General features: G+C 41.4%; 1 protein-coding gene across 1 annotated transcript in view; it reads right to left on the reverse strand.

The window, feature by feature from the left end:
* Positions 1-1,667: 1,667 nt before the first annotated feature.
* Positions 1,668-14,532, reverse strand: part of rnf24 (ring finger protein 24) — a 42,322-nt gene continuing 29,457 nt past the window's right edge. The window contains exons 5-6 of the mRNA XM_071912967.2: positions 8,199-8,278; positions 1,668-6,251 (exon numbers count right to left, since the gene is read on the reverse strand). Of these exons, the coding sequence (XP_071769068.1) occupies positions 6,110-6,251; positions 8,199-8,278 (222 nt within the window). The 3' untranslated portion in view covers positions 1,668-6,109. The remainder of the gene's footprint in view (positions 6,252-8,198; positions 8,279-14,532) is intronic.

A 14,532-nucleotide genomic window follows, 5' to 3' on the forward strand; every position in this document is an offset into this window, starting at 1 on the left:
TAGGCTATTTAACTACACTTGTAAATCCACCATCAAACTGAAGCCAAAAGCAAAACTGATTCTGCTGGCTTTTGAGGCCCACTTAGCAAAGCTCAGAAAACATATTGGACAATAGGCCTACTACTGTTGCATATTTAGAGCAGTAACAAGTTATCAGTTATCAGATTTCTGCAGGCATTATGGCTTATGGTCGCTGGTTGAAAATCATTGATCATATTTTGTGCTTAATCTAGACTGTCAAAAGAGCTTTTTTAAGATTATTTTTGTGGCTTTTTGGCTGTATTGGACAAGGTACAGAAGAGAAAGACAGGATTGACAGGAGGAGATGACGTGGAAAAGCACAGGTTGTCATGGTTCCACAGTACACATCTTGGCTAACTCCTGCCCCCAGGTGGCTCGCTTTGACTATTTAAATCTATCCTTCTGTACACAGGAAGGTAAATCTCCATACGTACATTTGAAAGTAATCAATAAAATCTTAAAATTGATTGTTAAACCATTGAGCATTCTTAGACCTTTTTTTACCTACGCATGATCTACCTCTCTCACCTTTACAGTCTCAACCATTTATTTTGAATACCTCGGTTACATATTTTAAATATCACTGTGAAATATGTCAATATGGCATATTAGTAAATTCCCCGCAAATATGCAATATATATTTCTATTATTACTTCTTTACATTTTTGTAGCAGTTTTTCATCTTTACTATGCTGCTGACAATGGACCACAGTTATGTACAGATATGTTCCTACAGTCTTTTTTAAAGTTGAGGTTGATATTTCAGGGTCCTTGTCCAGAACCTTCCCCTCACCTGGAATCCTTGTGTTAAATGATGTATGGGCTTCAGACTATGATAACCACTTACTATAGCAGGTAAGCCATGACATGAATTACTTTATTGTTGACATTTGTCTAATTATTTCAGTCAGATCCACATGTGAAGTCGCTGGGGCTGAGATGTTGTTGGGCCAAGCCATGGTTGATCGTTCGAGACTCCACTTTTCAACATTCAGGTGGCAAAACATCGCCACCAGATGTCTCTGTTGTGTTACAATTGTCTTTTTGTAGGTAATTCCCCTTCTAGTTAATGTGATCCAATTCAGGCATTTTCCTTTAAAACTATGACTCTCAGAGAAGTATTACTGCCTCAAATTTCTATTCAATTGGAATTCTATTCAGATTGTAATTTGACACATCTCTTGATTGAATATCAGAACTAGGAAAGCCTAGGGAAAATGTGTGGTCGACTATCAGAGACATGTTTGTGTAAACCGCTGTAACAGCTCTAACAGTGTTTATCCACAGGAGAGGGATATATTACTATCTGGATGTCTCTTCTCAACTTGACCACATGCATGTAGCACCTCATTTGCTATAGCTGCTACTTTTAAAACTCAAGTTAAAGGTATTTATAATTGATCTTGGGAGTTTATTTGTGGCAAGTCCACATCTGAAAAACAAAATCAGGGATTATGTAACTAGTATGAGGTGGAAACGATATACCAGATGTTTTTGTCAGTCGTTCCAACTTCAGTCACTTCAGCACACTGTAAGCATCATATATCATGGTTTCTGGATCATATCCAGGATAGTATTTCTTTATGAATAGAGAATACGAATATGTATGCAAGGCAAAATACTCGATTACTTCCAAAACTTGGAAATTTTATTTACAATTCAAGTCAGTCACATGCAACATTTTCTTAAAATGAATAAACATGAAATTAGCAAAAACAAGAAAAGAAAAAAATGCATCTTATTTTCTCCAAAATAGCAATTAAATATACAAAAATAGAGCTTACAAATACTGTACAGCAATTGTCTCCAAAAATATTCTGCTGCAGAATTCTTAGTTTTACAAACAATGTCTGTGAGAGTCCACAAACATAATCAGTGTTAACAAACAGGGTGTGGTACATGGGGTGGGAGTAGGGGGGCAGGTGGTGGATGGAGGACAGGGTACGCTGGTACAGGTAGGAAGGGTTTGTTTGGACATAGAGGGAGGAGTTAGTGGAGGGTTGGAAGGGCACTACTAGAGCTACAGAAGGAATAAATACACACCATACAACAAGAAGAAAGTTCAGTTCAGGGAGGCAGTGATAGAGATTAAAAAGCCCAAATGGTCTGGTCGCTAAAATCAATCCTGGAAATATCAGGGACAATGAAACCCCTCATCTATGAAGGTGTGTGTACCAATTGAATGTTACTTTTCATATAACAATTTGCTATATTCTGCCAAAACACTTCCACTTTAAAAGCTCTTTTAAATAACATTGTCTGGTGTAATATGTTGTGCAGTTGGGGGACAATTGCAAAAATGGGTTTCTGATGTCATCGGTCAGTCGCATATCAGTAAGTAGTTATTACTGATGTGACGCAAGTACAATGTTTGTTTTCCTTAATGTGGTATTTCAGTCCGAATGTGCCTTGTCTATTTATAACCGAGTTCACTCAGAAGCAGCGCTGACGTCAATGGTGATTACAATGGGGAGTAGCCATTTATTACTAAATTATTACTGACACAGTTTACATCATTTTTGCCACAATGTGTACGTGACTGTTCATTTTAACTGCTGTGTTGGCACTTTGTCTTAAGTGGGATTAGGACGGCACACAGGAAGAAACAGGGAATTCAGGTGAAAAGACTAAAACGGTCTACAATCAAACACAATGCGTAGAGGGACAAAATGGCAGGAAGTGCTCAGCTGCCATTTCTTCTCTGTGAAGGAGCGATCTTCAGTGCACCTTCTGTTATGTATAAATACACTACTATGGTACTACCGATACTATTCTCTATGTACATTTAACAATGGTGATTTCAGTGGCAATTTGCTTATGCAAAATAGCATGCTTTCACATTAAACCTTCTCTCATATTCTTTTCTTTCTCCCATGAACCATACATTCAAAGACAAAACCTTTAACAGAGGAACAAAGCTTTAAGACTTGTGTTATTATTAGCATTATGCTACAAAAATATGTTGTTTTTAGGCAGAGTGGCACGGCTACTAGCCAATGTACACTCTGGCCAGGAGAGTGTGGGGGATAACGATAAATACAAGAATCAATGTTGGTTCTCAGATTGTTACATTTGTAGTGAGATACAAGGTCAATGAAACAGTCACAGCCTCTGTATAACCAAAGGTCAAGAAGCAAAAAGGTACCAAATACATCACACAACACACTGAAGAGGGCCCGCACATGTTTTCTTCTCTTGTTCAACATAAACCCACAATCTCCTCACCAACATTGACATGAACAAAGGCAAAGCGTAATAAAAAATAACTTTCACCCCTTTCTGACCTCAAAATACACCATCACCTTGGAGTGAAACTGTTTGATATTGGCAATCAACACAAATCTGTGCCTTTTTTTGTAATTATGGCAGTCTGCCCATATTATTTTTTTGTTTTAAGTAAAGCTAATGTGGAAAATATCTTTGTGAGTTTCTTTAAAGTGTTACACTGCGCCCAGTAGTTTTCTGCATAATGGTAGCATACTACCATGCTGCATCAATGGAAGAGGGATGGGTCTCACTAAAGGCAAACCATCAGGTAAGATCCAACTGAACTGCTTGCAAGGCAATCTTCGATAGAGTTTGGCTTAAAAGCTAATCGGGAATATAGTGTTGTTAAAGATAATGCATGATTGTCATTTGACAATACATATCATAGGTAATAAGACACGCTCTCTAACCTATATTCGGTCCATCACTCTGTGGCACACCTTTCCCCCTCCTTGCTAAACTCATCAGCACAGCACTTTTACCCAATGAAGCTAACAGGGGGATGAGGACAAAAAATATGCACAAAGGCATGGCTCAGAGGTCTGTGTAGTGCTGAACAAAAAACACTGTACTGTACAGAAAGAGGGAGAGAGGGGAAAGCACCAGAATACTGGGCCCAAAAAGCAGGACTACTATGTGTGTGTATGAATGAAAATGCTGCTTCACTCCAACCTGCTGACCACCGCCTGTCTGGCAGCCCTGCTAGGGATGGCTAGTATGTACTCGTGTCCCTCCCTGTGTGTGTGTGTTTTGTGTGTGTGTGTGTGTTGGGGGTACCAAGTAGTGTGTACTTTAACAAAAGGTATGCTGATGAAGTGTATTGATATGCTGAGTGCAGTAATTCTGTTGCATGTGTCAATCCACTAACTCGCACAGTTTGTGCAGGTAGCTACAGCGATTACATGATGGAAAAAAACCTATCAGGTTAATAGCAAAGGTAAAACAGATTTGTGTAATTGTGTATGCAGCACATTTTAAATATGAGTTGAACAGCAAAGGAGGCAAAAGCCTGGTTCACTCTGGTCTCTCCCTAAATTGAATTACTAATAATAATTAATTAATTAATTTTCTGGCAAGATATGTGATTCCACATAATTTAGAGTAAAGAAACAACAGTTACGTCTTTGTTGTTTTGCACAATATCTCAATTTGAGAGAACAATTCAGCCTTAATCTGAAGTATGCCACTGTGACATTCACTACCATAGCTCAGCTTCACTAAAATAAAATGATAAAGCAACAAAACAAAATAAAAATGGAAAATTTTCTGGCATTTTCTAGCATTTTGTTGTTTTGTCGCCTCATATTCAACAATGCTTGGTGTTTGTTCTGTGAAACTGTATTAAAGAGCTTCAAGACGATTTGGCAGATAAAGCACCAGGCTATACACACTAAAATTGTTTTACATAGATCATAAAGTAGTTGAATTAGTTACTTTTAAAGGTGATTCATGTTGGAGTCATTTTCAGTTGTAAAAAAAAAAGCAAAAAGAAAAGTAAGAAAAACAAAACCACAAGGAAATCTCAATAGTGTTTTCACAATAAAGACTTGCCAATTTCATGAGTAATGCCTGGTGCATAATTATGTGGGGCCTTGACTTATGTAACACAAATCCTGATGTGTGATTGGCTGTGGCTCTGGGGGAATCATTGGTGCGAGGGGCCAGGTTTCTCTACTTCCTGGTCTCCGTAACACAGGAAGTATCCTGTCCCAGTCTGGGTGTGCTCGTCAAAGCAACACGCGTATACAGATGATTATACCCGGTAAATTCCTTTAGGCAAAATATAATTTGTTCGCTGTATCTCCTCCTCTGCATTCACAGTATTTTCTCGTTTGCACTAAACAACCTCAACATTGATGCACTATGCTAGGGCATCCACAACTTTACGCCACATGGTTGGTTCTTTTGGAAGGACAATGACAATGGTCACACTGCAACAAAGACAAACTGGTGATGAGAGAATAAACTGTATAGCCTTCATATAAGGGGTGTGTGTATGTGTGTGTGTGTGTGTGTGTGTGTATAAAATTCTGGGTTACAACACATTCAAACCTTCAACCTTAATTCACATTTAGTTGGACATCGAGTCCCGAGGTTGCTTTGAGCTTGCTTTCTTGTGTGTGTGTGTACTTGTGTGCAATCAGAACACAAAACACTGTCCACATTTCCTGACATACACTGACATAAGTAATGTCGTCCCTTTAAGATATATTTTGTCCTTTAAAAATCAAAGTTCACTCGATTAAAAATGAAAACCCATGTGGCTTTGTACATATAAAGAAATAATAGTTAATGATAATAAAATATAAAATATGACCTTGCTACTACGATCACAAGCAATTAAGGTTTGACTTCTCGTAAAGTGCTTGTTAAAAAAAAAAAAAAAAAGCAACCATTTATATTTTAATGTTTTGTAGTTCTTGGCCTTTGTGTTTTGTTTTTTCTCCTTGTCTTCCGCTGGTGTCCCCAGAAAAGTGCTTTGGTTGTGAAACAGTTATTGACCAAGGCTTGGCCGAGAGGAAAACTTGGAACTCTTCTTCATTGTCCATGAAAAGAACAAAATGAAATGAGAAATAACAGGAGATTATCAGCAAGAACTGATATCAGGGAATCCTTTTGTGAACCAAGGCAAAGATAAGAGAGGAAAGGAGAGCAGCAGATTCACATGTTTGCGAGTCTCTGCATAGTAACTCCAGTTTCTCCTGTCTGTACTCAGACTCATATACAAGGGTACCTGTACAGGTGAGAGCATGTGTGGTGTGATGTGTACGTGTGTGTGTGTGTGTGTCTGTAGTGTACGGTAACAGAGGGTCTGTGTCTGCTACACCAGGTTCTCGACGCCAGGCAGAGGCTGCTGTATTGGCACAGGGGGGTCTGTGGTGCCGGCCTGCTGGGCGAGCTGCAAGACGGGCATGTTGCACAGCGGGCACACTTTCCTCACCTCCAACCACTTAATGAGGCACCTGAGAGGAGGAAAGAGCAGTAGGAGCAGGGTGAAAGAGAGGAACACACATGGAAGTGCGTGGAGCGGTATAGAAATGTAAACATGGTTAAGCTTGACTCTCAAAGCATGTTCAAAGTCACTGTTCTGGCCTCTGTATGGCTCTAGATTACATTAAGTTTCGGTTCCTCCCTAAGCCTAACAGTATGATGAGGGGAAAATAATGGAAGGACCATTTCATGGAGCACCTCTCCTACGTACTCTACTTCACACAGCAGCGCTGACAGATGTTGTGACAGCCGAGCATGAGTCAATCACAGCTTTTATGGTGGTCAGTGGAATAGGCCACCATATGGGTGGCTCAGGGGCACTTCGGCAGCGCTGCCCCACCTCTCACTCTCTTTGCCCACAGCAGTACTCAATTGAGGGGTGAGGGAGGGGCGGCTGTACAGCTCAGGACTTACTGGCCATGTACACACTGCAGCTAAATACGATTGTCACTCCTCACTGGAGAGCTTAATCCTGTAAAGTCCACACACAGATCGCTTTTGAAAGCAAGTGACAGCTGCATTCTACAACCGTACCAGAAAGATTCAGGTCTTGACTCGCAAATTTGGCTGCAGATTCGGTTAGTCCCAGTAGTGTGTGCCAGAACTGCACTGGACAACTGGTTGTTGAGTTACGCAAGGCGCAACCCTCGTTACGTTACGTAACCTAACTTTATAACTGCTCTAGGATGTGTCTCTCTCTTCTCCAGGTGTGGTGCTAATAAATCACTGAGACAAAGCTAAGTGTAGCAAGACAGTCTCAAATTTTCCATCCAGTCTGTTTCCTCCCATTGCAGTTGCTCCCTTGGTCTGGAAGCAGCCCAAAGGTTGCAGTCCACAGACAGCACATTGCTTAAAAGTACCTGTTCGTAAGAAGAGAGAAAACGACGCCGCTGTCGGTGAGGTTTCTTAAAACTAGACGGATAAATTGACGCCTCCGGTTACTGAGCAATTTGAAAATACTGTCTAAACTGGCAATGGCAGGAGCCATACTGGGTTGAAGCATTAACATTACTATGGTTACAGACGTTATTTACGGCCATCGCGAGATCGGGGGACTGGAGTGACTCCCCCTGCCAGTATATACACAGTGTAGTCTGTAGTGGCCACAGTGCAATATCATATACTGAATAACTCATGAATGTAATGTTTTTTTTATCCACTTTGCCAATTCATTGTTTTGTATATTTATGTGTGAGCGTGGGAGAGGGGCGAGCATGCCCTGCGCTACTAAATTATTTGCTGAGCTTGGAGGACTATTTTGGCGGTGGCGTGTGTGTGGTGTGTGTCACCTCTGTAACAGCATGGCTACACACGCACACACATTAAAAAGGAGTGTGTATTCAGTGTATTCAGCGAGTGGCGTCCACTCTTGCTGTGACTAGTGGAACAAAACTAGGCCAAGGGAGGTGCCTTGCTGAGATAAACAGCTCAGTTGAAATGGTCAGGACTGGGGGTTGTGGGGGGGTAAAGTTGGCCCATCGCCACCAGGCTCCCACATGCAATCCATCATGCCCTGCAGCAGTTCCCTACTTCATACACACTTGGCTTCAGTCTTGTGTGGAATCGGGTTATGTTCAGTTTTTTTCCCCCTCCCTCTGTCACTTTGCCTCACTTTTCAATTTTGTCTCTCACTTTTTCCCCTTTTTACATAATCTACTCTGTGTAGGTTACTGTGTCTAAGAGAGGCTAAGGGTACATGCAGGAAGATTAGCTTCTGTTTTGTTTAGGAATACAGAATGTGCATCACTTTGCAAAGTCTCCACCAACAAACTGTTAATTATTAAAACGAATAGAATAACAACAAAACTATGTAGAAAGTGCGAATTAATTCTTTATGCCAAACCTGTTGCTCTGTGTGTGTGTGTGTGTGTGTGTGTGTGCGTGCATGCATGCCACAACAAAGCGTGTTTTATACTTACTTCCTGTGAAAGGCATGTTTGCATGGGCAAATCCCCAGCTCATCTTTCTGTTTGAACTCCTCCAAGCACACTGCACATATCTGAGAGAGAGGGAGAGAGAGGGAGAGGGAGAGGGAGATAAAGAGAGATATACTTTCTGTAGAAGGTCATGTAACAACTTTGTCTCAAGAATTCATTGGTTGTTCTTTGACACTTTATATCCTAATTTGAAATGGTGTCAGCGGCAAAAATAATATGATTGGAGAACAGCTGTTCAAAAAGCAAAGGTCAAGTACCCAAAGACAACCATTGGCCAACTGTTGAAAAAAACTAAACTAATCCTAAACTAATAATGACCCATTAATTGAATTCAAGTGTGAAGCAAGAGAAGTGTGACACGAACACCAGAACAGTAACCGACCTACATACACTGACTTGGGGACTCGATCACTTGGTGGTCATAGGCTAACTTTTACTGGGAGTCATTTTTCTTTCAATACAAAACTGCCAGAAATCACTGTGGTGAGGATGAAGATGCAGCTCCCTGTCCAGCTTTTGTTTCCAGGCCTGAGGAAGATTTGCATGATGGCCAGGTGTTAAGGACAGCCACCAGTATACACTCTTACACTCTTTAGTGCACATCCAAGCTAAAGCAGTGACAGGGAGGATGGGTACCTCTTGAAACTCTTTTGAACAGTGTCAGTAATGAATCTGTTATGTAAGACAGAGAGAAGGACAAGAGGCAGATGCATATAAAGACGGGCTTGTGTTTGCAAACACTGTGGTTGCTGAAGAACTACTTAGAAGCACTTTTATGTAACTAACGTGGGAGTGGAATTTTTTTTCCATCATAGCCTGCTGACTAGCACATAAATTTCATCCCCACCATGTCTGTCTGTCTGTGTCACTCACTCACTCACACACAAACACAAAAATCAACTCTGCCCGCTCGATCAATGCAACTGTGCCATAAGCCAGCTTCACTCTGCCACACCTGTGCCATGATCAGGGCGGTTCTGGCCAAAACCAGTTGAAACTAGATCCTGTGATTTGAAATGAAACTCTGAAATGCAACTTTTGTTCGCTACTGTAGGACTGCTCACCGCCAACACAACTATTTGCAGTCGGGTTTATTTACAGACGTACTGAAGTCCTTGGCAAGTACTACAGGAAGAATATTTGCACAGGGCTTTGAGTGAAAAAATGCTGCTCGGCTACATTCCACCAGTGATGTACTCTAACGACTTGAAAGCATGTTTCCAAAGGGCCATAAATTATCTCTAACTGGTAAAAACAATAGCTTTTGCCAAGGCTGTGGGACAATCCTATCTACTGGAAAATGTCTTTTGAATAAAGACTTGCTTGTAATCAATAAGCATTAGCGTACTATGTGTACTATCCAAAAAAATACAGTCACTGAATAGGAGGATGCAGCTTGGATTCATTATCGTCCTGGAAGATGGGGGATGATGGTGGTTGGGATCCTGACAAAGACTGCCTCAGTCTTGAATTAGAGGAACTGACAGTGATGATAAAGCACAAAAAACCCACTGTCACAACAGTAGTGTGTGGACTGGGAGATTGAGTGTCTGCTCTCCACATGCGTATTCGCAACAGTATGCCCTCTGACACAATGGAGAGCCAAGTGACGGGGCAGTCAGTAGTGTCAGAGACATTAAGGATACGGGCAGACTGAATACAGCTCATTCACTGACCTGTTGGCCATGCTGTGGGAGTATTGTGCACGTTTCTGAAAGCCATTTAAAGCTTCTACGTGTATAATATTTACCTCAAGAGATCATTCTCAAATTCATTTTGAAAAATGAGACCATTGCAGAGAAAATTGGTTTATTCTGTGTGTCCCCGGATACGATTTCCCACGAGTTGTGCAGGACTGACTTGCGGCACAAAGAAAGTGCCTCAACCAAACAAAAAGAGGACTGCCTCAGTTTAAATGAACAGCATGAAGCTGGTCAAAATAGCAGATTGTGGAACCAGTGAAAAACACCACTCTCAACAGTCCCAATGGGCTTTCTCTCGTTGGAGAGAGACCGACATTGAGCTGGCTGTCTTCCTACTGGACAAGTTAGTGATATAACAATAAGTGGATCAAAATCTGTTACCAAAGCTTTTTAATCAACACTTTCCGCAACATTGTGGCTCATCGCTGCATTTCTATAGTAGTTTGTACACAATAACACATATTTACTAACATTATAGTTACCTACATCTACTAAGCTATCTAACCTAGTGTAGCTAATTACCTTCATTATTCGGCACATCACAGCCAGGGAAAGGGACAGTCGCTATATTCTCACTTGCCTTGGACAATAGCAAGCTAGTGTTAGCTCGCTTACGCCAACGTTAGCTAGTTAAGCCGAAACTATTTCAATAATTGAGTCAATAATTACCTAATACAAACAATTTACATGATACATTTCTTAATCAGTGTAACCAAACTAGCAAGCTGAATAGTCAGGCCTAGTAGCATTAATTTTTTTCATCATCAGCAGCAGCCACCGCCCTGTGGCCATTCCCCTACTAGGTACCATTGACCATCAAGAGGAATATACTATCTAGTAAAACTTCTAGTGAACTTCCAATGTGTGGGCCGGGCACTAGGCGCCGTGTGGCCATTCCCCTATCAGGCACCATTGACCATCGAGGGGAATATACTATCTAGTGAACGCCAATATGTGTGCCACCCCTCTAACTCTACTGGCAGCTTCCAGTGGGATACAGTCTGCTTACCCTGCGATCCACCTGATATGCAGCAGCAGACCAAAGGTAAGCTGCAGAAGACCAACAGCCCATCAGTCAGGACAACTCACATATGATATCATAATATTCCTAAATAGTTGGCAACAATAAGTTTGTCAGAATAGATCTGCTTAATAGCTCGTCGCTGCATTAGACTTAATCAGGGAGCGCATAACCCCCCAAAGCAGCACACCTAAGCCACCAAAATGAATAAGCTGCAATTATGAGCCAATCCTCGGCACATAAAGTAATGCAACTGTGATCCATATGGAACAGTAGAACCGCCTTGTTATGGGAGCCGGGGCCAGCTTGGCCTATGGCTTACCTACCTACCTACCTACCTCTCTATCTATCTATCTATGAGAGAAAATGAACACTGCCTTCTCACTTGAGTAGGGATGGGAATCGAGAACCGGTTCCAGTTGAGAACCGGTTCCAAATTGTCTGATCCATCGGAATCGTATGCCTCCGAGGTTATCAATTCCTTTTATCGATGCCGGCATGTTTTTCTGACAGTTGCGCATGCGCATTGCAAAAACTCACGCGTCTTGACGTCAAACTCTGCATCTACGCTGCTGGAAACTTGCAACAAGAAGGAGTCATGGCGGAGAGGAAGAAATGGTCCAAAGCGTGGCTTCATTTCATGAAGAAAGATGACAACAGTGCTACTTGTAACGTCTGTAAAATTATCATTTCTGTGTTCACACATAGAGTTTTTTGATGTGGAAAAAGCGCTGCCTGGAGCGCTTTTTGTGACGAGAAATAAAAAGCGGATCACGGCAACGTCACCTGACGTTAGCTGAGCGGCTGCTAGCTCACTAGCCAGCTGGTTAGCTGAGCGGCTGCTAGCTCACTAACCAGCTGGTTAGCACTTCTAGCAGACAGAACAGTGTTGTGCAACAAGCAAAGGCTTACCAGATATTTCCAATACATGTCCAGTATAATCCATACTACCTTTAAGATCGCTGTTGCGGTAACGGAAATTCACTTATTACAATGTCCAATTTCTCCACCGGCACTTTCACTTTCTCCATATTTGTTGTTGCTATGGGAAACGGCCAGCGTCTCTGTCATCGTGATTGGTCGGCTGGGAAAAAGCGGTTCACGTCACCCGGCGCTATTCTGAAAAGTTGAACATTTCTCAACTTTTGAAAGCGCTCCGCTCTGACGAAAAAAAACGCCGCTGCAGCGCTTTTTGGGAGCGGCTGCCTTTTGTGCGCCTTGCGGCTGCTTCCCATTGCTTTTAATGAGAAAAGGGCGCTGGTGGTTGGGGAAAAAACGCTATGTGTGAACGCAGCCTTAAGGGTGGAAACACCAGCAATATGTTGAAACATCTTAGGGTAACCATCTAAAGATCTTATTTGTTTTCCAAGTTATATAATTTTAAGAAAAGGAACATTGTAATTTATTTTAACATGTTCAAATGTTATTAGGCATACATTCTACACTGTGTTCAGACTCAAGATAATAAAACAGCTGCGTTGACACTGAAAACCTGTGTAGGCCTACTTTTTTTTTCACACAGAAAATTGATCGGGCATCGATAAGGGAATCGATAAAGAACCGGACCGATAAGCAGAATCGATAATGGCATTGGTATCAATAAAATCTTATCAATTCCCATCCCTACACTTGAGGCGTGTAAAATTAAGCGGCTGCAGAGCACCCTCTGATGACATTTGGCAAACTATGCGCTTGCAGTATCTTGAATAAGAGAAATATATACAACACTTAATGAACCTAGCCCGAAGGCATGCTTTCAGTGAGGTGCAGCCGGCAGCATGACAGCATTTCATGCATATGCCAAAATATGCTGTCTACCCACTGAGCACTAGATGTCATCAACATTGTCTATGCTTAGCTCTCATATAGCCCGGGATCCTGGCAATCTGTACCCCAGTTTTTGACCATGCAGTACATAACATGAGCATAATAACAATGCATGAATGGCTGTAATACCAAAACATGCACCTAGTCCATGTACAAGATTTAAAAAAAAAAACTTCGCTTTAAACAGTATGTAGCTTAATTTTAGCCTGGAAGTCCAACCATTCAGACGTCTTACACGGCTAATCGACATAAGATCGATTAGCCGTGGGAAACACGCAAATAACCTGGATGAAAATTGACCTCAGCCAACCACCCATTAATGAGTCATATTAGTATGAATGCAATAATTGTAAATGGATAAGCTTGCAACATCATACGAGCCAATATCAAACATTAAATACTCAGCGAAAGCAAAAGTGTGTTAGCAGGCGCAGGAAGCTTAAATAGGCCGCCTTATTGAGAGGGGGGCGCTTGATAAGAGTTGTATGAGTAGTGTGTGTATCACGTGACGGCAGCACGACTCGAGCTGTCTACCTGAACTAGCTTCGCAGGCTTCGCTTCATTATATGTTGTGAAATTACTATGGATGACCAATTCCCAATAAGAGGCTGTAGATTACAGTATCAAAACAGGACAAATCTACATTATTCACTAAATAGACTGAAAGCAACACTGATGGGGGCAGTGCCTTAGAAAAACAGCTCTGTTCTTCCATACAAGAGAGAAAGCACACGTGAATGCGGACTTCCCATGACACAACTGCACCCAACCAGCAGGCATCACTTTCATGGCAGAGGTTTTGCAGTTGGCTCTTTTTCTGGCTGTTGTCTAACATTGCAACTAGAACTCCTTTAGGGACAAAGGGCATACTTCTCTTTCTTTCTCTCTCCTCTCTTTTGTAATGGAGGTGGTTGGACGGCTGAGGATGAAAAGGAGCAGTGCGAGGGCTCTTAGGTTTCTCTCCTGGGGATTTTTTGGATACAGAGAACAAGTCCCTCTATAGACACCTGCTTTGCTCTCTTTATTGCTGAATAGATCAATGCTTCTGTTCTTTTCAGTGCCTTGGCTATGGTCTCACACTCACAGCAGAAACCTGGAAGCCTTAGCCAACTTTTTTACAGAACTTTTTTCCCCAACAGTTGACTGAGCCATTTAAGTTTTAGAGGTTTTGCAAATTTTAATGAAGACCAAGACCAGATTGTACACTTTAACAGTGAAATTATGAAGCTATGGTTGTGAATACTGCTTAATATGAAATGTTGTTGGGAAACTTCTTCTTAGAACTGATTCTTAGAAAGCATTTCCTGGCCTGCTTGTAAAAAAAAATAACAATCTGTACAGTTACAGAACAATTAATGTTCAACAAAAATTAACAAAAATAATTGTTACAGAGCAATTAATGAATTACCTACCACTGTCCATACCAAAGATTATATAATGTTTAGAGATATTATTCAACTTTATACTAAAGGTGAATCAAGGCAGTGCCTATGTCAAGACACACAAAGAAGTATAGCAGAAATTTCTGTTACTGAAATACCACAGAATGTACAACAATTTTGAACAAGCTTAATCAGGGAGACTTAAGCCCCTTTCAGGCAGAGAGGCCGGCAAAAGGCGTTATTGGAAATGCTACATTGCTAGTTCCAAACCCATTCACACTGCCTTTAGCAAGCCATCAATCTGCCAGTTTGTACCCTTTCACACACAATCACTACTGTCTTTGTTGCTAAGCAACGCAAGACACGCACAAGCATTTGTTTAC

Source organism: Centroberyx gerrardi, chromosome 3 (assembly GCF_048128805.1).
Source record: "Centroberyx gerrardi isolate f3 chromosome 3, fCenGer3.hap1.cur.20231027, whole genome shotgun sequence".
Taxonomy (NCBI): domain Eukaryota; kingdom Metazoa; phylum Chordata; class Actinopteri; order Beryciformes; family Berycidae; genus Centroberyx; species Centroberyx gerrardi.